This window comes from Leptopilina heterotoma, unplaced genomic scaffold, assembly GCF_015476425.1.
Source record: "Leptopilina heterotoma isolate Lh14 unplaced genomic scaffold, ASM1547642v1 Lhet_65, whole genome shotgun sequence".
Classification (NCBI taxonomy): domain Eukaryota; kingdom Metazoa; phylum Arthropoda; class Insecta; order Hymenoptera; family Figitidae; genus Leptopilina; species Leptopilina heterotoma.
In genome coordinates, this window is record NW_025111152.1 from 1,459,066 (window position 1) to 1,482,482 (window position 23,417).

General features: G+C 31.9%; 1 protein-coding gene across 2 annotated transcripts in view; it reads right to left on the reverse strand.

The window, feature by feature from the left end:
• Window positions 1-688: 688 nt before the first annotated feature.
• Window positions 689-23,417, reverse strand: part of LOC122509948 (KICSTOR subunit 2-like) — a 28,750-nt gene continuing 6,021 nt past the window's right edge. For both annotated transcript variants that reach the window (XM_043624290.1, XM_043624289.1), the window contains 8 exons: window positions 19,431-19,577; window positions 19,082-19,233; window positions 18,860-19,000; window positions 12,094-12,232; window positions 8,757-8,950; window positions 8,522-8,672; window positions 8,342-8,458; window positions 689-1,151 (listed from right to left, as the gene is read on the reverse strand). In XM_043624290.1, the coding sequence (XP_043480225.1) occupies window positions 981-1,151; window positions 8,342-8,458; window positions 8,522-8,672; window positions 8,757-8,950; window positions 12,094-12,232; window positions 18,860-19,000; window positions 19,082-19,233; window positions 19,431-19,577 (1,212 nt within the window). In that variant the 3' untranslated portion in view covers window positions 689-980. The remainder of the gene's footprint in view (window positions 1,152-8,341; window positions 8,459-8,521; window positions 8,673-8,756; window positions 8,951-12,093; window positions 12,233-18,859; window positions 19,001-19,081; window positions 19,234-19,430; window positions 19,578-23,417) is intronic.

A 23,417-nucleotide genomic window follows, 5' to 3' on the forward strand; every position in this document is an offset into this window, starting at 1 on the left:
CCCTCGTGGAAGATCCATGAGGAGAAATCCACGAGGGCACCAGCAGGGGCCCCGTTCTTTGCCCTTACGGTTGCCCTGCTCAAAAATTTATCTAAGTTTAAAAAAAAAATTTTTTTATTGAAAAACTTTAGTTCAGAATGCATTAAATTACGTTTCAAAGCACCTGAAATAAACATTAAGTGACATTTTTCCAGAAATCCTATCACAAAGTTATGGAAATTTACGAGGGCATTTACCAGCAAAAATTTCTAAGTCCAAACAAAAAATATTTTTTTACATAACAAAAATTAATGTTTATAATGACTTTAAACAATGAAAAACACGTTTTTAACACAAATGTTTTGACATTTTTTTTTTTTTGAAATTATAAAAATATTAATTTACGAATATTTATGGTCTATTATTATATTATTAATATTGTTATTATTATTATTAAACTATTTAATTATTTGTCATGGTGTATTAGTGTCAATAAATAATTTATTGAATCATCAAAAGCAAATCATCAACTCACGTACAATAAGACAATAATTTTCAAGTAGGTTCCGTAGCATAGTGGTAAGAGTGTTGTCTGGTAGTTAGTAGAGGCTCAATTCCCGCGTGAGTCAGATTTTTTTTTTGGTCACGATTTAATTAAAAAAAGTAAAAATTGTTAAATGAGAATGTTATTTATCAATAATTGGACTAATTTGTTATTAATAAATTATTAATTTATTAATTTAATTGAAAATAAAGTTGAGGGCATTTTATGAAATCCACGAGGGCACCGCGTGGAAAATCCATATGGAATCCATGAGGATTTTCCTCGAGGGCACCCATGAGGGAAAGCATGTCACGCCTTCGAGGGCTCCGCGTGGATTGCCCCTACGGGTTCCACATGGCAAGAGGGCAATCCACGAGGGCCCTCACCATTTTTCTGCACGGAATGTTAAATTTTTATTATTGATACAGGTACTTAATATTCTTTATATAAAAATACATCATTTCGATATTTTTAAGCTCTCGTAAATTTTATTGCATCTTAGTTGAACACCTAAATCTGTCAGAAATGTTGTAACGTGGGGTACTTTATCCTTTTGTTTTCCGCTCTCAAACACTGTGACTAGAGTCATTCTCGGATCAATGTTGTACATGGCGTAAGTATAACCATCCTATAAAGTTGTAATTGTTTCTTAATTAATTGTTTTCCAGATTAAGTTAATAAAGATAGTAAAATTTTACTATCTCAAAGTAAAGGTTAATGCCCTTCTACACGGAGAGACTTTTGTTACAAAAATTACTTTATTGTATTTCGATATTTCTAATAAAACGTAAGAATTTAGGGATAATCGAGGTACGATGATGATAGTTCTTATTATAATAATAAGTAGTGTTATTTTTTTTATCTACTATTGTAATTTTTAGGGAACAGAAGTTAGTATAAAAGTTTAGAAAGAATATCATTTGATGTTAAGACAATTGCAAATACGAGAATATAGAACTTATTTATAATATTGATATTTTTATTTGTAAACCCACTATTTTGAATACTATTAAATGTAAAAAAATTTTAGATACTGTATTATTTTCAATACTAACACGCTCTGAAATGAAGTTGAAAAATGCAGTTTGAAAAAAAAAAATGTAAAAAATAAAATAAAAAATGTCAAATAAATTGTTATTATTAAATAATAATTAATAATTAATAATAATATTAATATTAATAATAATATAATAATATAATAATATAATAATAATAATAATATAATATTATAATATTAATATTATTATTATTATTATTATTATTATTATTTTTTTTTTTTTTTTTGCTTAGGGACTTTTGGGAAATCTGCCTACAGATACCTTGGACTCCGCACTCCAAGGTTATGTAGGGTTGGTGTGATAAAACAAAAGGAGATAAAAAAAGAAAAATAAATATATAAAATAGTAAATTTAATAAACTGGCGACCTACTGCCAGCCCGACCCACTAAAACCCGTAACCCTTCTTCTGGAGCCCTTTACCCTCCCTCGGAACTGTCGTAAGACTTTAGCCTTCGAGGGTGGCGCTCCAACTCTGTCGCTAATGCGACTTTCTGCTTTTCTCTGCGGTTAACCTGCGTCCATAGTTAAAAAAATTTTTTTTTAACTATTTCAAAGTATAAGCGGAATTTACAGCACAACAATAAAAAAGCAAATTCTAAAAAGTGTAAAAAGTCAAAAGATAAAATTACAGACGGATATATAAAAAAAAAGAAAAAATAAACGCGTATAAAATATTGAAAACATAAAACTGTACAAAGATGAATAAAAAACACAAACAATTAAAAAATGTATAAGGACAAATAAATCACAAAATAAATTAATAAAAAACAAACGTACAAAATTAAAAGCTGTTTAAATTACGCTTTTTGGCGGCCGTCGAGATCCTTCCTCGACATAACCGAGATTATGAAGTTCTCGACTTGCCGCCAATTCTCTTCCGACTGGGTCATCAGCGATACCATGTTCTCCGGTGTAACTTGACTGTTTACACCTTCGAACATGGCCCGCCTCTCCAAGTCCCATTTTCTGCATGAGAAGAGGGTGTGCTCCGCGTTGTCCGCAGGGAACTGGCAATATGCACACACCTCGTCCTCGCGTAATTTAAAGCGACACAGGTACGAGTTAAAACACCCGTGACCTGTGAGCGCCTGAGTCATATAATAGGAAACCTGACCGTGTTTCCTATTTATCCAGGTGGCGAGTGCCGGGATAAGGCGATAAGTCCATCGACCTTTTTCCTCACCATCCCATCTTTCTTGCCATCTTTCTATGAGCCTGTGCCTCGCTTCTTTGCGGATCAGGCCCTTGCTTGGTCTTATTTCCTCATCTAAGGAACTTCTTTCTTAAGAAAAGAGAAAGATTTCTTCCCTTTCCCTCGCCAAAAGATCTGCTGGCGGGACACTTGCAAGGACCTGCACAGCACTCGTAGATACCGTCTTATATGCAGAGATGATACGTGTTGTTATCGATCTCTGCGCCGACAGTACCTTTTCACAGATGGTCACACATCTTTTATTCCTCAGGGATGGGGCCCACGCTGGTGCTGCATAGAGCATTTTAGCATGGGCGACACTCGCCACCAGTCTCCGTTTTTGTTCACGGAGTCCGCCTACATTTGGCATTAACCGTGAAAGATTAGCCGCACACTCGATCGCCTTATTTGACGCCGTAGCCATGTGGTGGTGGAAGTTTAACCTTCCATCCAACTCCACACCAAGATATTTAATTTGCTTACTCCACTTGACCTCGAATCCGTCTATCACGATTCGTGGGAGCTCATAACCACGTCTGTCTGTGACCAGCAGTGCCTCGGTCTTTTCCAGGGCCATTTCAAGACCTCTGGTATCCAGCCAGCTTTTTGCTAGTCGCAGACATTCGTTCACCAATGTCCCAAGAGCCTCCTCACTTTCGGCAGTGCACACGAACAACGCGTCGTCCGCAAAGCCGATGATCACCGCACCTTCGGGTAGATCCATTCGCAGAAAATCATCGTAAGATACATTCCATACAAATGGACCCACCCTCGAGCCTTGAGGAGCACCACGCTGCATCTCTTCCCTGAGAGTGCAGGTGTCTCCCTCATATATAACCCACCTGTCGCTAAGATAATTATCCATTATCCGCAACAAGTAGGGCGGCATGTTTTTCTTTTCCATCGACTCGATGAGATCTTTCCATCTTGCTTGTTTTTTCCTGCTTTGGCTATGTCCACAACTGCCTGGATGGCATCAACTGTGGACTTGCCTTTACGGAAACCAAATTGGTGATCCGATAGACTATTCTCTCCGGTCAAGTGGCTTTGCATTCTCTGCAGAACCATATCCTCTAGAAGTTTACCCATCGTATCTAGCAGGCATATAGGCCTGTATGATGAGACTTTATCTAGAGGTTTTTCACCTTTCCGCTTCCAGTCGCGGAAGAACTCTCCTCTCTCAAGGCAAAGATTGAAGCATCGAAGCAGAATCTGGGGTGAAGTGTCGATTACCAACTTTAGGATCTCGTTACTTATCCCATCGATTCCAGGCGCCTTGCCTGTTTTCAATCTTTTGCCTGCTTTTTGCAGTTCACTAAGTGTGAAGAGTTCTTCCTCTTCGTCTTTGCAAAAACTCCAGTCCCTTCTAAGGTATGGTTCTGCAGGAGGAAACAAAGAACTTATTATCTTTCTGACCCAATCGGGATTGTCCAGGCCGGGGGTCTTTTGCCTCGTCACTATTTTCTTAGTCACGATTTTAAAAGCCAGACCCCATGGGTCCTTATCGACTTCCTCGATTAGGTCCTTCCAGCTACGGCGTCGCGACTTGCGGATCTCTTTCTTGAGGTCCTTTTTCGCCCCCTTGAAAGCCTCTTTCAGCAAGGGATCTCCCTTAGATCGGGTATATGTCCTTCTTGCTTTGAGGCATTCCTTTCTCAAGGAGGCTAGCTCCTCTGACCACCAGTGCAAGGATTTTCTTACGGGAGTGGCGCCATTGCGTGGCATTGACGCATTGCATGCGGTGACTATCATGTTCCTCACCGTTCGCACCTCCCCATCCAGACTGCTCGGCCTCTTCACCCAGCCCAAGTCCTCAATTAAAAGGGCTTCTCTTAGGGACCGGCCGAACTTTTTCTTGTCGAGTCTCTTCATATTCCACGAGGAGGTTTTGCGACTAGGAGCATCCTGTCTTTTTCCTCCTCGTGTGTCTCCCATCGAGACTGAGAACTCAATGTACTGGTGGTCACTTGCGGTATATTCCTCAGAGACCCGCCAATCGGTTATGCGGCTAAATAGTTTAGACGATGCGATTGTTAGATCTATAATTGATCCGATCGCACCTCGTCTAAAAGTCCATGTATTGCCTCGGTTTACTGCCAATAAGTCGTTTCTGGAGATCATTTCTCCAATACGAATTCCTCTCTTGTCGAGTCTCGTCTCACCCCACTCTGGCGACTTTGCGTTAAAATCACCAGTGATGATGACATCCAGCCTGGATTCTGTGAGGCTCGCTTCTAGGTCTTCGATATTGGCTTCGAAGTTTGTCAGTGGGTCGTTGGGTGAGAAGTAGCAGCTATACATACGTATATTAGTCACCTCTATCCACACGAACCCACTGCTCGTCTCCAGAAACTTGTCAACCCGCAATTTCGAGTTGCACAGCTTTATGGCGGCTCTCTTCGCCTTATCCTGATACCAAGGGGCGAGGTCGCTTCCTTGATACTGCTCACTGCAGAACAGGATATCGACCTCATTTTCCCTTGCTGTTTGTATTAGGAGCAGCTGTGCATCCTTACTTGTATGCAGGTTGACCTGCAAAAATTTTAAGGATTTGAATATTTTCACGAAGGTTTCCAAACAGTTCCGTTTACAACCGAAGACCAGTTAATGTTAGGCGAACACTCAGCAAACAACCGAGCGTCATCATCGTCTTGAAAGTATTTTGTTAAAAACGTTTCAAAAGTTATTAGTGATTAAACAATTGAATTGTGTAATAATATTATAATAAATCATGTATATATTTATATACATATTTATGTATTATATACGTATACACGTGCCTAGTAACGCATTTTGTATACCCCTACCCTACACTGAAAAAAAAAGTATTGAACCAAGAAAATTTTTCTTGGTTGAAGCAAATCGTGGGATTGAATACGGCCAAGACTATTAAAGTATTGATTCAAGAAAACGATTTTCTTGACATAGGATATTTGGGAGAAGAACATATATTCTTGATCCAAGAAAATATGGAATTCGACCAAGAAGTTAGTCTTCTTATACGAAGTATGAAATGTATTAAATAAATAAAATATTTTCTTGTTCTAAGAATATATATAGTTAATTGAATTATTTTATTTGATTCATTCAATTTTTTGTAACGTTCGTTCAAGTAATTCAAGATTTAAATGAAGAAAACATTTATTTTGTGAGAAGAACAGATATTCTTGATCCAAGAAAATTTGGAATTCGATCAAGAAATTAAGTAGCATGTAAAAAATGCAGAATATATTAATTCAAAATCATTTATGTATCAAATCAAGAAAGTATGTTCTCTGTCCGAGAAAGTATTTTCTTGATTTGAGAAAATTTATAGATTTCAATCAAAAAAATACTTTCTCAATACAAGTAAATTATTTACTTAAATTACCCCTCCCCCCCCTTACCCCCATCCCATCTTTTCTAATAATTAGGTTAAACATTTTTATTATTTAATTAATTAACATTTATATTTTTTATTTAAATAATTAAATAATTGTTATTTTACATATATATATTTACATTTAATTATTACTTGACACAAATACAACAAATATACCTTGAAAGAAAATTTTCCACGGTCGGAGGAATTGAACTCGGGTTGCACGCACCAGAAGCCGTCACGCTACCACTATGCCATCCTAGCCTCAATGGACAGTTTTCAAAAACTGATATTTAAGTTGCATATACATTTGAAGAAAAATATTTTCTTGGATCAAGAATACCGGCATTGTGTTAAGTAAAAAAAAGTTTCAAAGCAAATAAATAAAATGATTCGATTCAAGAAACACGAATTCTCCAGACAATACTTTATTATTTCGCTTAAGAACATGATATTCTAGATTCAATACTTTTTGGTACTTCGGAAAAGTAAAATATTTGGTTGAAATAATTACATATTGAGTTCTGCCAAATACTTAATTGTTAATTCAAGAATTCTGTTCAATGCTAATAATTACTTGACACAAGAAAATGAATTTCTTTCTTCAAATGAATATGGGATTAATTGAATATAATTTTTAATTAACTTGAAACAAATATTTACTTATATTAACCTTCGTATTTTCTTGAATCAGGATTATATGAGCGTTGAATTAAGTAAAAACTTTTTTAAAGGAAACAAAAGAATGATTTAATTCAAAATCTTACATTTAATTGAATAATTGAATAAATAAAATATTTCATTCCAGAAAATATAACATTCTCGCAAGAAATTAATGTTTTTGAAACATGAGAATATAGAAATGCTTCAAGTAAAAGAAATGCTTAGAATAATTAATATTTCTTTGAAACAAAATAATTTTTAATTGAGTTGAAACAATTATTAACTTATATTAATCTTCCCATTTTCTTGGCTCAAGACTATGGGTGTTGGATGAAATAAATAGTTGCTTTAAAGGAAATAAAAAAATTATTTGACTCAAGATACCAAATGACTCAAGGTAAATTACTTGACGTGAGAACATGATATTCTTGATTCAATACTTTTTCGAGACTTGGCGCATGTAAAACAGTTCGTAAGATAAGAAAAAAAAATAAGTTTTTTTTTTTTTTTTTTTTTTTTTAAAATAAGTTTTAAAAATAAGTTACGTAACAGTAAGATATTAACTTATGTCAAACCCATATTTTCTTATTTCAATAACTTTGATCAATGCTCAAAATTACTTGACACAAGAAAATAAATTTCTTCCAATAAGAAAATATGGGTTTGTTTCAAATAAATCAGGTCAAGAAAATGCATTTACTTGATTCAATGAACTTTTTTTCAGTGTATATATGCTATATTTATGTAGCGTCACCTGATCTTCACTTTTAGTATAAAGCTTTAGAAAAGATTCAGAAAACTTTGAGACTTATTACCAAAAGTGACGTTGGCTATGTCTTTTCATAATCTTTATTAGAATTCTTCTAACTATACCTCGATTATCCCTAAATTCTTACGTTTTATTAGAAATATCGAAATACGATAAAGTAATTTTCGAGAAACACTTTGTACTGCTCTTTCTTAGAGTAAAATGTCATACAGTACTACTATTAGGTCGGTAAAGTTCACAACGTTTATAATATTTTTTGTTGACAAATGTTTATTTTTTTATTTGGAAATGAAGAAATATTGTTACCAAAATTTTGTAGTAAAAAGTTTGAACAGAAAATAGTTTTTTTTAATTAATCGTTTATTATAAATGTTGTGAACTTCACCAACGTGTTCTATCTATACAGTAGGAAATTCTGTATTAAATAGTAACAAGTATAATAATCATGATAATTACATTGCAAAAGGAAGCATCTTTTAATTTTTAATACATTGTAGTCACTTTTAAGATATTTAAAACATCTCATTTTTAGATGTTTTTGATATCTTTTTCGAAACGACTTAGCAGTGACTACAATAGTATCTTAAATAAGATGCCTTCTTTTTACAGTGTGTGAAATTTGTAAAAAATTAATTTAAAAAATTTTAAATTGGAGCAGAAAATGAACCTAGAAATAGGGGTTCTTTGGTTCCCTTTTGGATACAAGTCATCAACATGCACATTTAGCCCAATTTCCCTACAACCACCTTATAGGTATTGATACTGTTACTGTACCTTTTGATTTTGTTCATTGACAAATATAATTTTATCCATTGCTTTAAGATCTGCATAACGGTCCTGTATGCCTTCTCTTATATTATCCCAATGAGATATAGGTTTTTGTAAAAATACCTGAAAAAGCAGTTATGAATAAAATGTGAAAAACGATTTTACAAAATGTTTTAACATACTTACACTTGGACAGCAAACGACAAGCGAAAAATCATCTCCGACTTCAAGTTCTTTCTTAGGATGCCTGTACCCAGGTCCAGAATCTTGAGTACCTCGTGAATCAAAGATTATTAAAACAGCCATAACGTCGTATTTTCTTTGAAAGCTTTGCAATCTAAACGAATAATAAATATAGTGTTCGAAGTGTATGACCTAATCAAACTTTTTACAATATGAGTGAATTAATAATTAGTCTCACTTGTGATAGTAGTCGACATTTTGTCTACTCATTATGCTTCTCATTTCTCCAGAACTCGCTTGTTGACTTAATGTTGTATGAAAATATAATGAACACTTGGATAAAATGGCACTTCTCAGTTTTAGCAGCCATTGGTATAATGTAGGTTGCTGATTTGTTTTTAAAAAAGTTGCTCCAAAACCAAGTTTCCAAGACTTGTAATAAAAGAAAAATTGAAAAATAAGTAATACTACAAAAAATAGTATAAGTATGGAAACTTATTCTACAATATTGAAGCGAATTTGGCATTCCTCCTATATCATGTGAAAGTCGGGTTGCGAAGGAATTGTCTTTTTGGGAAATGGCATTTTGGCGTTCTCTGGGCCCTAAACAAGTGGGGATGATGATTTCGAGTTGCGTGGGATGTGTAATCGGTTCTAGGAAACGCGAAAAGTTATTTACTTCTTTGAATTGATTTTAGTTGTGTGTGAATGAGAGGATTACGTTGATCTTTTCGGGGTCGATTGTTTTATTCAAATTTTAATATATTTGTTTTTTCGTATTAATATTTACATTTTACAAATTTTGTTGGACATTTAACAAATCAGTGAATGTTTCTATCGACTGTTTTTGTATAAAAATATCATCATTTGAACTAAATTCACTACTTTTATTTTATGTGATCAATTTTGAAAATATAATAAATTTTTTAATATAAATATAATATTACTTATGAATAGTGATTCATTAATTCTTGATTTCAGTTATTTTATTTTATTTATTAGTTCTTCGTTATTTTTTGTTGTAATTTTTATATTGTTCTGTTAATATTCTTTTATATTCCTTGATAGACATATTTTATATTATTGATCTTATTGATTTACAAAATTATTCGTAAAATTTTTATTTCGAAAAATATGTTTAATTAAATTAGTGTTGCCGCGATACGAGACGAGGCGATAATTTTAACTGTCTCGTCTTGTCTCGTTATTATAGGGCAATTTATCGTCTCGTCTCGTGTTTCGAAAATATTACATATTATCGTCTCGTCTCGTCTCGAGTATCGAGAATGCTACACATTATCGTCTCGTCTCGTCTCGAGCGTCGAGAATGCTACACATTCTAGTTTTCTCTCGTCTTTTTCAGCTTTCTTTATAAAAGTATAGTATTGTAAAAAATTTGACGTGTTAATTTTTTTTAATGTTAATATTTATCTTAGATATACATATATGTCTGTAAAATTTTGTTCGCACATTACGAAAAAATGACTTGACGATTAAAGTGAGACTTGGTAGTCTCTCAGGTATTAGTCTGGTTTAAAATTTTAGCTATATTGGAATAAAAAATGTTAAGCTGAATAATAGTTACAATTTATTTTCAAATAATCAAAAATGCAAATTTTTTTATTTTTTGCATTAAAAAAATGTTTTTGTCTCCAATAACTGATTACTTGTTTTGTTTATTATCAAATAAATTTTATTTGCTTCAAATTCTGAATTCATTGGTTCAAAAATAATTTATTTCAGTAAAATAAAAATTATTTCATTCAAGTTCAAGTGAATACTTTCTTATTTGATTCAAATCAAATAATTTTTAAAAAGATAAATATAAAAGTTGCTAACTTTTTTAGCTAAATATAGAACCCATTTTCACAATAATATTTAAAAATAAGCAAAAAAACTGAATTTATGATCCAAACCCAAATTTTTTTTTCACAATTTTTTTAAATTTATTTTTCCGTTAAATATTGCTAAATTAAAAAAAAACACTGAAAAATGAATTAAATTTCAACTTTTAGTTAAAAAAGAATTTATTTACTAAATATTATGTATAAAAAAAATATAATTTATATAAAATATTTATAATTTCTTATATTTTGTTTAAAAAGACTATTAAATGCAACGTAAACAATAAAAGATTTTAGTATACATATATCTATCATATTTTATATATATATGTTAACCGTAACTATATATTTTCAGAATAAAACTTTGCAATTTAAAAAAAATTCTCATCGAGAATTCTCGTAATTCTCGTCGAGAATTCTCGTCTCTCGTGACACCTCTCTCGTCTTGTATCGTTTTAGCGATAATTAAAAAAATACTGTCTCGTCTCGTCTCGAGTCAAAGTTCTCTCGTCTCGTCTCGCCTCTCGCCATTATCGCGGCAACACTAAATTAAATGGTAGAAATTTGAAAAGTGAACAGGGATTGTGCTTCTTGTTCGTATAAAGAAGTGTGTGCTCCGAGGGTTGAGAATACACAAGAATTTAAGGTGTTGGACGGTGTTCTTTGGCTTGCCACGTAAGTTAACATTTGTTGTTGGAGCTCATTTCTTTTCATCCTTTTTTCATCATCAGAAGAAAATGGCAGATCTGCAATGTGCTAGGAGACATTACTTGTAGAAGAAGTTAAGCAGCATGGCTACTTCATTGGGGCAGAAGATACCATTAATGTGACCATTGATACAAAATCTGACTACAAATATTTAGCAAAAATCTTCAGGTACATCTTCAGGCGACCCAAGTAAGGACCTAAATAAATCGTGATGACAAATTTACATCACGACCCATTACGCGAAAAACTATTCTTCTTCACAACAAATCTCCACCAATCTCATCGGGGAGTTCCTCTTCCAAAAACTGCAACGTAAAAACAGCTTTTGGACACACGAACCCTTTTTTAAATAAATAACCGTTGAGACGCTACCAAATTATAACGCCTTTGGCACTCTCAACCGTTTCACAACACAAGAACATAAATAAAGTAAAACACTTAAAACTCAATTAATAAAATAAAAACTAATTTATTAATTAAAAAGAAATAAACTCTAAATCAAACAACAGAATATAAGATAAACTCTTTCCAACAATTCTCGATAATTGACGTTAGTCAACAATATCGCCTCGCGACTCCTTGAATCTCAGCAAGTAAGTGAAAAGCAAGTGAAAATCCGATCTCCTAATAATTACCGGTAGGCTTCCTCATCATATATTCTGCTTATTCATTTTTCCTATGGAAAATTAGGAAGAACCCTTTTTCCTTATCCCCACTGTACAGCACCTAAAATGGTCTTGGAAAGGGTCATTGGTCATGTGACGGTCGCTGACAATTAATCATGCGCGAAATCATTTGAATTCAGATTTAACGAAAGACACCGGTCTCGAGTCGCTGAACCAAGGACACACACAAGGGACTTGACAAGAAAACAAGACAAAACTATGATAAGAGAGAGACGGACAAACAACTCGCTAAATTGAAATTTACTTTTCCTACACACTACAGATTTGGAGAGTAAGTAACGATTCACCTCGTTACTAAATTAATTTTTGTCTTTGAAAACTCCATATAATTACTCACCTCTTTATTTTGTAGAGTACGTTCCCAAGCTGACATTCGAGCTTGAGCTCCGTATAGGGCCATTAAAGAAGGCAAGAACCTCCAATTTTGTATCTCAACATGTGCTTTCATAAGTTGTGCCAGAATTTCACATTCTAATCTAAATTAAAAGTAAAGAATTATTAATTATTTGTGAATAAAACGACCATTCTGAGTTAAGAGATTATATTAATAATTAATTATTGGAAGCAATCTAGTTATGGAAACATTATTACTTATGATTAAAGGAAATGAATTTATCATTCGGTAATTAAATATTAAAGGTGAAAGAAGTTAACAATTTTTCCAAATCAATCTCACAAATAAATCTCTTAATAAGGTCATGAGTTTCATATGTATCGACATCACAGCTGCCCTAATACAGGATTACCGGTAGTTTTCCCGACAGCTATTGTCCCGACAACTATATTTCCGACAAATGTTTTTCCCGAAAACAATTTCCCGACACGTATTTCCCGACAAATACAAATCCCGACAAATAATTTTAAAACAATATCATGTGTAGATAAGGTTTAAATTTGCCAAGTTTCCTTGGAGGAGAGAAAGGCATAAACGAAAGGAAATGCAACATATTCAGATGTAGCTGTAGGATTTCGTCGATTTTTCTCAATCAATCCCAAGATGGTAAACAATTGTGTAAAAATAGTCGGAGCGACCTCTTTAAGAAATAATAAAATAAAATTAATAATGAAGTTGAAATTATTAAAAATTAAATTAACTGTAAAATTGAATAAATTAAAGAATTATGATTAGTTGGGGTAAATAGAAACAGAGTTGCTAAGTTTCACCAAAAACATAAGTTTTTTTTTAAATCGGAATACTTTCGGTTTTTATGTGTATTGAGTTATTATTTCACAATAATTTTGACACATTCGAATTTTTAAAAACAATGACAATCTATTTGTTTAAAGTTCTGCATAGCAACCAAATCGAATTGTTTTTTGTCGGGAAAAATACTTGTCGTGAAACTAGATTCGGGAAGAAAGGTGTCAGGAAATTGATTTCGTGAAAAGTATGTGTCGGGAAAAAAAATTTCGTAAAATTGAGTTCGGGAAAACGTTGGGGAACCCTAATACAGAAACCTGCTTAATCTGAAAAATATTTTCGAAATTAATTAGGGGAGAGTGGGGCAAAGACGCTAGGTTTACATTTATCGATGTATATTTTTTAAATTAAGCAATTAATTTATGCGGTCTTTGTTTTTCATTATTCTAAAACTAATCAACAAGAAATTTTAATAGTTGTTATTTAGTATATTATAATTATAAATACATTATTTAATGAAATTTAAAAACAATGCAAAAAATCCCTTTTCCCCACACGCTGGGGCAGCGACGTTTTCGCTTATATTTCTAAAAGAAAGTATTTATAAGCCCTAAAAAAATTAACAAGTGATATTTATTAGTACAATATTTACGAAACATAAGGTTAACAACATATTATTAAAAGAATTAAACTATTTAAATAAGAAATAAAAACTTTTTGTGATTTTAACCTTATATTGTGAATTAATACATAGAAAATTCGAATATTCAATTGTTTTTAACCAAATTATGTTCAATATTGCCTTTGCCCCACATAACAAACTTTTTTTTTACTTTAAATTTAAAATATTTAGATACAAAATTAAACTAAAACACCACGCCAATTGTGTAGAGAAATATTTAATTTATTTACATGTTACGTTTTTAAAAATTAAATACTTAAACTTATGTTTTAAAAAATAAAAGTTTGTTCAGTAAAATTATCATTTTATTTTTGCGAAACAATTTTTTTGTTATATTTCTTAAAATATTTGATATTTTTAGGTTTTTCTTTTTTTAATCGATTGGTCTGATTGCATTGCAACTTAATTTTTAATACCAATTGGAATAGACAGAAAATAAAGGAGATATTTTAAAAAACGTCTTTGCCCCGCATAGTGCCTTTGCTCCACTCTCCCCTAATAATTTCAAAATTAGCAAAGAACTCAGAAAAAACGGTAGCATGGTGGGATACGAGCCCACGACCTTTCTGTTGCCGGTAGACTGCTCTGACCACTGAGCTACATGCACCCCGAGACTCTCCGAGTTCCTTGACGTATTCTGTCCCTTCCTACATTATTTTAATGATAATGCAGGAAGTTTCTTAAAGATGCTAAGATGATTCGGAAAAATTGTTAACTTCTTTCACCTTTAATTATTACTTATGATTAGAACAAGTTGTATTAGAATTTTTTTAAAAATTGTCTAATATGTACATAAGACGAAGTGATGGAAAAGATTCGAAGAAAGGCGAATTCTGAAGGCAGCTAGTCAAGAGTAGTTAGGAACAAGGCCCACTAAGAAAGGAGATTTCTTTATTTAAATCGAGGGCTCTTATCTGGCTCCTCAGATAAGAAGTTTACCAATAAGGTGCCAAGAATCGTCGATTTCGCGCCTTACATTGTCTTTATGGAAAGTGTGATCCAGAACTTAAATATTGGTATAAACTAAACCCAATAGCAGTTGCGGATTTGACTAAAAGCGTGACAGATTCTTTCAGAGAAATGGAATAAATAGGGTTAAAATAACGTTTAAAAAAATGAAGGATGCCAACACTCTCGTTTCTTCTAAAAATATCTCAGGCAAAATTTAGAATTTATATATACCAAACAACTTCTATAGATTATGGGAAAAATACGGAGAAGCTCCTAGAAAATGTTTTAACCTATAAAAAAATTACGCAAAGTTGGAATTTGACTGAAGAAAAATGCTTTTCATTGTACTGACAACACAAAAGCGTTGAAATCATTATCTGTATCGACTACACTTACGTAGTTTTTTATGCTAAATACTAGTCCGATGCCTGAATTGTTGAAAAAAAATTTAGAAATATAGGGGAGACCGGGGCGTAATCGCTAACTTTTCACTCTTTGTGGTTTTACTTGGACATTTTTGTTCTAATTGAATGTTTATCTCCCAGAAAAGTTACTCTGGTATCTCAGCTTTCTTTTAAGACTACAAACGTCCCGATATGATTCTTACTTTTTATTCTACAACAGTTTTTCTGGATCAATGTAGAGCTCCAAAATACGCCCCGAGCCAGGGCGTAATGGATAACTCCCGGGGCGTAATGAATGATTGCTAATTATTATCTACAGTTCCAATCTTATTGTATATTGTAAATTAAGGTTTCTGGGTATTTCGTGAATGCAATTTTTATTTAGCAATACTTCTCCTATCGCTTTTTCAATAATAGCCTGTGATATTAACATTCTCTTCATTTTTTTTGGTAATTTCTCATTATAATCGTAGCTTGAAATCTACTATTTGTAAATTTTAGACCAAAACTTAAAAATTTTGACAAAAACACCAAAACATACTTAAACTAAGTGACAAGTAACCGCGAAAACGAACCTACACTTAGCCGATATGGTAGGTTGCTCTTTATACATAGCGTATTGCATTAGCCAACACGCCCCGGGAAAAACTAGCCATTACGCCCCGGGGGTACTCGGCAAATATTTTTCAATTTTTTATCAATACAGTAAGTGTGAATCAAAAATCTTCAATTGGCCCTTAAAAACAAATGCTCAAGCTCAAAACGTGATTTTAGTTTTTTCTTTAAAGCTATTATTGAAAAAATTAGAACGAAAAAATGAAAATTTTGAAAAGTTACTTTCGTATGTCAAAAATAGTTTTTCTACTATTTTTCTTACAATAGTGAATAAATATTTATGAAACTTCCTACAAACTTGCAGTATACCAAGTACAATAACTTGTGTATCGAGCAAAATTATTACGATTTACGGTTTTTAAATAAATTACAATTATTCATTACGCCCCTTAGCCATTACGCCCCGGTCTCCCCTACATCCGCCATGTTTTTTTAATAAAATGTCAAAATGCTTTAGATTTAAACAAAACACCCATGTTTTATGTTTTTGTGGTCGCTGATAACGAATATGACCTCCGAAACTTAAGAATCAAAATGGCGGATCCAATATGGCCGACTCAAATTGTCCAATGTTTCGGTTTTAAAGAAAACTCTCATGTTTGATGTTTTTAGGGTCGCTGATAACGAATATTACCTTAGAACTTCGAATTTCAAAATGGCGGGTCCAATATGGCCGACTCAAAGTGTCAAAATGTTTCCGTCCTAGGCAAAACTCTAATTATTTATGATTTGTATATAAAATATTTGTAACTTTTAAAGCTGCAAAATTTTCAGAATTTTTAAAATGATTTTATTACATTATTGAATGGCAAAAAATTATGAGCTTATATCAAACTATGTTCTTTTTGTGTTATCATTTATTTTATTTAGTATATATACTAAGCTTCTGTAATAACCCACATAGCACAATAGTATGAGGTAAGGTTATGTTTAGTACTAATCGTAAGGCACATAAGGTTACACAATATTGCTGCGGTAGACCTGAGGTGAACTAAAAACTTCCGCCATGGAGGTAAGGTTACACGTTAGGGTGTGGTGAGTATATATGATAAGGCCATGGTAACCTTACACGTTAAGGTTAAGGTAACCTTACACGTTAAGGTTGAGGTAACGTTACATGTTAAGGTTGAGGTAAGGTTACATGTCAAGGTTGAGGTAAGGTAATTATTAAGTTGTAAGGTTGAGGTAAGGTTAAGGTAAGGTTGTGATAAATTTACCAGTTATGGAAAATATTGAAAAAATAATTAATAAATAAATATTCAATTAAAAAGTTAGTTTGTTGCTCTTCTCTATTTTGGAAACCTGACATGAAGCAGAAAATTTTGAAAACAAATTTGGGAGGACTGGGAATCGAACCCGGGATCGACGCGCATAAACCTATCATTCTAACTAACTGAGCTAAGTAGAGAACTGGCAGAAGGAAAATTAATGTTGCCTTTAAGGTGAACCAAGAAGATGATTAACTCCTTAAAGGCAATATTAATTTTCCTTCTACCAGTTCTCTACTTAGCTCAGTTAGTTAGAATGATAGGTTTATGCGCGTCGATCCCGGGTTCAAATCCCAGTCCCCCCAAATTTGTTTTCAAAATTTTCTGCTTCATGTCAGGTTTCCAAAATAGAGAAGAGCAACAAACTAACTTTTTAATTGAATATTTATTTATTAATTATTTTTTCAATATTTTCCATAACTGGTAAATTTATCACAACCTTACCTTAACCTTACCTCAACCTTACAACTTAATAATTACCTTACCTCAACCTTGACATGTAACCTTACCTCAACCTTAACATGTAACGTTACCTCAACCTTAACGTGTAAGGTTACATCAACCTTAACGTGTAAGGTTACCTTAACCTTAACGTGTAAGGTTACCATGGCCTTATCATATATACTCACCACACCCTAACATGTAACCTTACCTCCATGGCGGAAGTTTTTAGTTCACCTCAGGTCTACCGCAGCAATATTGTGTAATACGATTACGATTAGTACTCAACATAACCTTACCTCATACTATTGTGCTATGTGGGAAGAATTACAAATCATTTTTAAAATAAGTTTCGTCTAGAACGGAAACATTTTGACAGTTTCAGTCAGCCATATTGGTTCCGTCATTTTGAATTTCGAGTTTCTGAGGTCATATTTGTTATCAGCGACACCAAAAACATAAAACATGTGAGTATCGCCTAAAACAGTAACATTTTGACACTTTGAATCGGCCATATTGGATCGGCTGTTTTGAATTTTAAGTTTCTAAAGTCGTATTCGTTATCAGCGACTCTAAAAACATCAAACATTTGAGTTTCGTTTAAAACGGAAACATTTTGACAATTTGAGTCCGCCATATTGGATCCGCCATTTTTAATTTTAAGTTTCGAAGGTCATATTCGTTATCAGTGACCCCAAAAACATAAAACATGTGTGTGTTGTTTAAATCTAAAGCATTTTGACATTTTATTAAAAAACATGGCGGATTTATATTTTTAAATTTTTTTTCAACAATTCAGGCATCGGACTAGTATTTAGCATAAAAAACTACGTAAGTGTAGTCGATACAGATAATGATTTCAACGCTTTTGTGTTGTCAGTACAATGAAAAGCATTTTTCTTCAGTCAAATTCCAACTTTGCGTAATTTTTTTATAGGTTAAAACATTTTCTAGGAGCTTCTCCGTATTTTTCCCATAATCTATAGAAACCCAGCTTTCATGTACAATTTTTTTTATTAAATTATATCATCTCTGCCAAGAATTCTACGATTTTGTCACAAAAATCAAAAGTTTCCACACCGTGGCACCGTGTGTGCACCTAAAAAGGACGGGCTTGCGCTTGAAGGAGTGCGACTACGGCAATTTTGAATATTTCGACTTAAAATTTATTTTACAAATACTTGAATATATAATAAAGATGACGGTTTAATTTAATTAAATGTACCAGTCATATTTTATTAGAAAAAAAATCAGCAAAAATCGGCCTGTTCTTTCCCTTGTCACAGTAGACTTCCCCCATAACTAACAAGTCACTACAGCGTTTTTGATTGGCTGTTAAATGAACAAGTGTGAAATAAAGGGACTAGGAACAGTACTTTTATATTTTACATATGTCAATCAATCTCCGTTCTTGCCTACATATCAAGAGAAAAGAAACTAAGAAACCTAGCAGCAACCAACCAAGCAACCCCAGCGGACATCCCAATGAATATATTTTTAAAACAAAGTTGGATGAAATACAAAATGTGGACAATTCAAAAAAAGGTGGTCTTATAATTACTGACGGTACTGTAAAAGTATAAGTATAAAATAAAACTTACGTTAAAGCTGCCTTAATCGCCGTTAATGCTAAATGAGAACAAGATAAGGAATGTGAGAGTATTATGGCTTCAATAGTTTGTAACAAATCAGGGTGGTTCATTGGTCGGTGACTGGTACTCATGTTATACATCTTTTCATAACTGCAAAGAGTAATATCGTTAATTTTAATAATCAATGTTGTATAATTAGGAAGCATATTCACATAAATCTATATTACTGACAAATCCATCAATTGCATCCTGGCCGTAACAAATTGGCACAATTGACTTGACACTTCAGCAACGGTCGCTCCTACTGCGTTTGTTCCCTTCGTCATTTCTTCGACTCTCTTCAAGTCTCCTTTTAGTGATTCGTACATTGTCTTCAGAGAATTCTACAAAAAATATAATTTCAATTTATCATAAGTTTTACTAGAGTAATTATGTTTCATTTTTCTATGAGGGATTTCATAAGCATTTTTCTTTACGATAAAAATACATATTTTAAGAAAAAAAGAATATTCAATCCAAATTGTAAAAATTGTACATTGTTTAGCAAATACTAAATTTGTCAAATGATAGATATACTTACGTCCTTGCGAAGAAAGCCTTTGTTCTTGATACGAAGGAAACCTAAATCCACGTAGGAGCGCTCTACCAATGCTATTTGAGGAAGGTGCATGAGCAGCATCCCCCAAGGGCCCATCTGTCCCGAACGACATGATTCTCTCTCTCTTTCCTGCATTAAGTGTAAATACTTAACAAATTTATCAAATAATACGGCTTCGGATCGACTTTGAGGCGCAAAAATGTCGCTTTAGTCGATTAAGAACATACAAAAAAAATCGAAAAAGACGTTTATTTCAGGGCTCGAACCAGTGAAAGTATTTAAAAATACAGACTTTACGGACAAAAAATGAAAAATTACGGACCATTTACGGACCAATTGCTGACAAAAATATATCTAGTCCGAGTCAAATAAGAGAACATTTTACTTAAAACTATAAATTAAATTTTTCATAACTATAAAACATGAAGATATCGATAACTCCGAGTCTTTGATTTCTTCATGTTTTATAATAATTAAAGATGACCGAGTGGTTAAATTTTTAAAGAAGTGCTTTTTGATGTTTTTGAGAAAAAAATTTTTGAAGTTTGCGCTATGACTTTTTGTGCGTTGAGCTAACTAAGTAGCGCCTATGTCAGTGTATTTTAAAAGATGATTTGACCTTTACTGCTCGCCTCTAATACATTTATTAATTATATACGTAGGGTAGAGTGGGGTAAAAAAGCCACATTTTTACTTTTGATGCTGTAAAATCTGTATTTAAAATTTTTTTCTCAAATTTCCAATTGTTATTGAAAGTTTAGTTATTAAGCTTGAAAATTCTTGACGGAAATATTTTTTATCTCATGAAAGGACTAAGTTATAAGAGTTTTACGAAAGCACTGTAAGTGGCTTTTTTGCACCACCTGGTGGGGTGAAAAAGCCACCCTACGATTTTAGCAAAACATGTTATCAATTTAGGTATTTTTATAGTTTCTCTTTATTTATATGACAAATAGTCTTATTTGAAAAATATTCTAATAATTATGAAAGAGTTTTTAGCAAGCAAAATTGAAAATTATATTAAGTTTACCTGTTTTCGATTTGCACTGCCAATTTTTCGTACCTTTTTTTGGAAGTTCTCTTTAAGTTTTACCACAGATAACATATTTCGTTGCAACCGTTTATTCATTGTTTATTTTTTAAATGCACTTTGAACTACTTTTTCGTCGTGTTTAATTAATTTTATTAAATAAACACGAGAAATTTTGTAAAATAAGAAGGTTAGTTTGAATAGAAAACAAGTGAATTTCACAAAATATTCAATGGATTTTTTGCCCTGGCTTTTTTACACCCAAGACCAGTTATTAAAAAAGCAAAAATAAATTTGTAATTCAGTTCAATTTCCAAAAATTAACATTGTATACGTTTTCGGTATACTTTTCTCCTTATGTACAAACATTTATTTTCATTATTCGTTCACTTAATCAGACTGTAATATGTTTGAAAAGTTCACCAAAATGTTTTCAAAAAAGCAACAAAAACTTAAAATTACAATAAAAACAATATTAATCAAGGTACAACATTAAAACTAGATTCAAAAGTTGCGTATTACCTAATAGTATTTGTATTATAAACAGCTGATAAATCGGCTTAATAGTTTTTAAATAAAACTCAAATGGCTTTTTTACACCATGGCTTTTTTACCCCACTCTACCCTATATATTATTATTATAAACAGTTTAACTATATATTTTTAACTTTTTTATAAACATTGTTTTCCTTTTTTATTGTAAAAAATCTTTTCCTCCACACTTTATCCAGGCTTATATTTCTAATTTTTTATTTTTATGGTCTTCAGTGGGACAAAAGTCAAACGTTATTGTGTCAAATTTATTTTATACTAACTGAAAAAATGCTTTAAGGCATGGGATTTAATAATAATTTTTGTCGTTGAATGTTAAAAAAATATTTTTTTAACAATTTTTTTTTTATAAACAAATGAAGAAAAATCGATTTTTATAAGAAACTTATAGCGCTATTTGATTCTACACGGAGAGAAAAAAAAAGTTGTAACTGCTTTCTTTTGAGTCGTCATGCTAATTTTATGAAGTCAAGTAGTGATAACCGGAGAGCCAGGCCGTTTGGACTTGGCTCTACAGTTGAGTCTTTAGTTTTCGTCAGTTAATTTACTACTGATATCGATCCAGCCATTGACACTACTTGAGGCAGCCAGGCCAAAACTGCCTGGCTGTCAAATTGTGCTGACCACAGGGGTGACACTACTGCAGTTCCCATAAGAATAAACTAACCTGAGAGTTGACCGTCGCCACTGGTGGCGCTGGCTGGACATTGGACCGATATTGAGTGAAATGCATGGGATTGCAAAGAGAAACTTAATTTACAATCATTAATATTAATTTGATGGTATTTATTTGTACATAATATTGATTCAGTAACTTTTTAGCATATTTTATAATATCAAAAACTTAGAAAAAGTGTTCAATATTTTATTTATAATGAAAATTGTGCAACAATTAATGGCGCAAAATTCAAATTAATAATATTATAATTATTTTCGGTTATTTCAATTATTGTTATTAGCTATTATTCAATAATATTTTACCAGTATAAATAGAAATATTTTAGACAATTTATTGAGACGCCTGTTTATCCCCGTTTATGCAAATGCTCTAATAGTCATTTGATCTAATTTAAAGGTTATAAATATTCAAATGATCTAAAGAACATTGAATATAATGTGATTTTATATAAAAGTCTAATTAATAAAATGAGTTTATTCTATAATTTATTTTTAAGCCAATAATCAAAATATCCAATTCGCATTTTCTATAATCATAAGCAATTATAAAATTTTTTCACGCAAACTTTCAACTGATAAAATAGTTGTATAAGCCAAAGTTTATTTTTTATAATAACCTAATTTTAAAGTGTTATAATTTTTAATTTGTATAAATTGTAATTTAACAAATGTCTGTCAAATCTAAATGTAGTAAAATATAATTTATTTAAATAAAATAGCTTTTTTAAAAAATGCTAACAACCTCGAATCGTCAATTGATCAAATATTCAAAACATCTAATCGTCATTTCGTCCAATGCTAAAAACATCGAATCGTCAAATGGTCGAATGCTTAAAACATCGAATCGTCAATTGATCAAATATTCAAAACATCTAATCGTCATTTCGTCCAATGCTCGAAACGTCGAATCGACAAAAATTGGAAAAATTTGCTTGGTTTAAATAAATGTTAACTTACATCAAGCAAATTTTTCAACTTTTTCTCGATTCGACGTTTCGAGCATTGGACGAAATGACGATTAGATGTTTTGAATATTTGATCAATTGACGATTCGATGTTTTAAGCATTCGACCATTTGACGATTCGATGTTTTTAGCATTGGACGAAATGACGATTAGATGTTTTGAATATTTGATCAATTGACGATTCGAGGTTGTTAGCATTTTTTAAAAAAGATATTTTATTTAAATAAATTATATTTTACTACATTTAGATTTGACAGACATTTGTTAAATTACAATTTATACAAATTAAAAATTATAACACTTTAAAATTAGGTTATTATAAAATTATAAAAAATAAACTTTGGCTTATACAACTATTTTATCAGTTGAAAGTTTGCGTAAAAAAATTTTATAATTGCTTATGATTATAGAAAATGCGAATTGGATATTTTGATTATTGGCTTAAAAATAAATTATAGAATAAACTCATTTTATTAATTAGACTTTTATATAAAATCACATTATATTCAATGTTCTTTAGATCATTTGAATATTTATAACCTTTAAATTAGATCAAATGACTATTAGAGCATTTGCATAAACGGGGATAAACAGGCGTCTCAATTTATTTATTATAATATTATTTAGTATTTAATTTGAATTTCGCGCCATTAATTGTTGCACAATTTTCATTATAAGTAAAATATTGAACACTTTTTCTAAGTTTTTGATATTATAAAATATGCTAAAAAGTTACTGAATCAA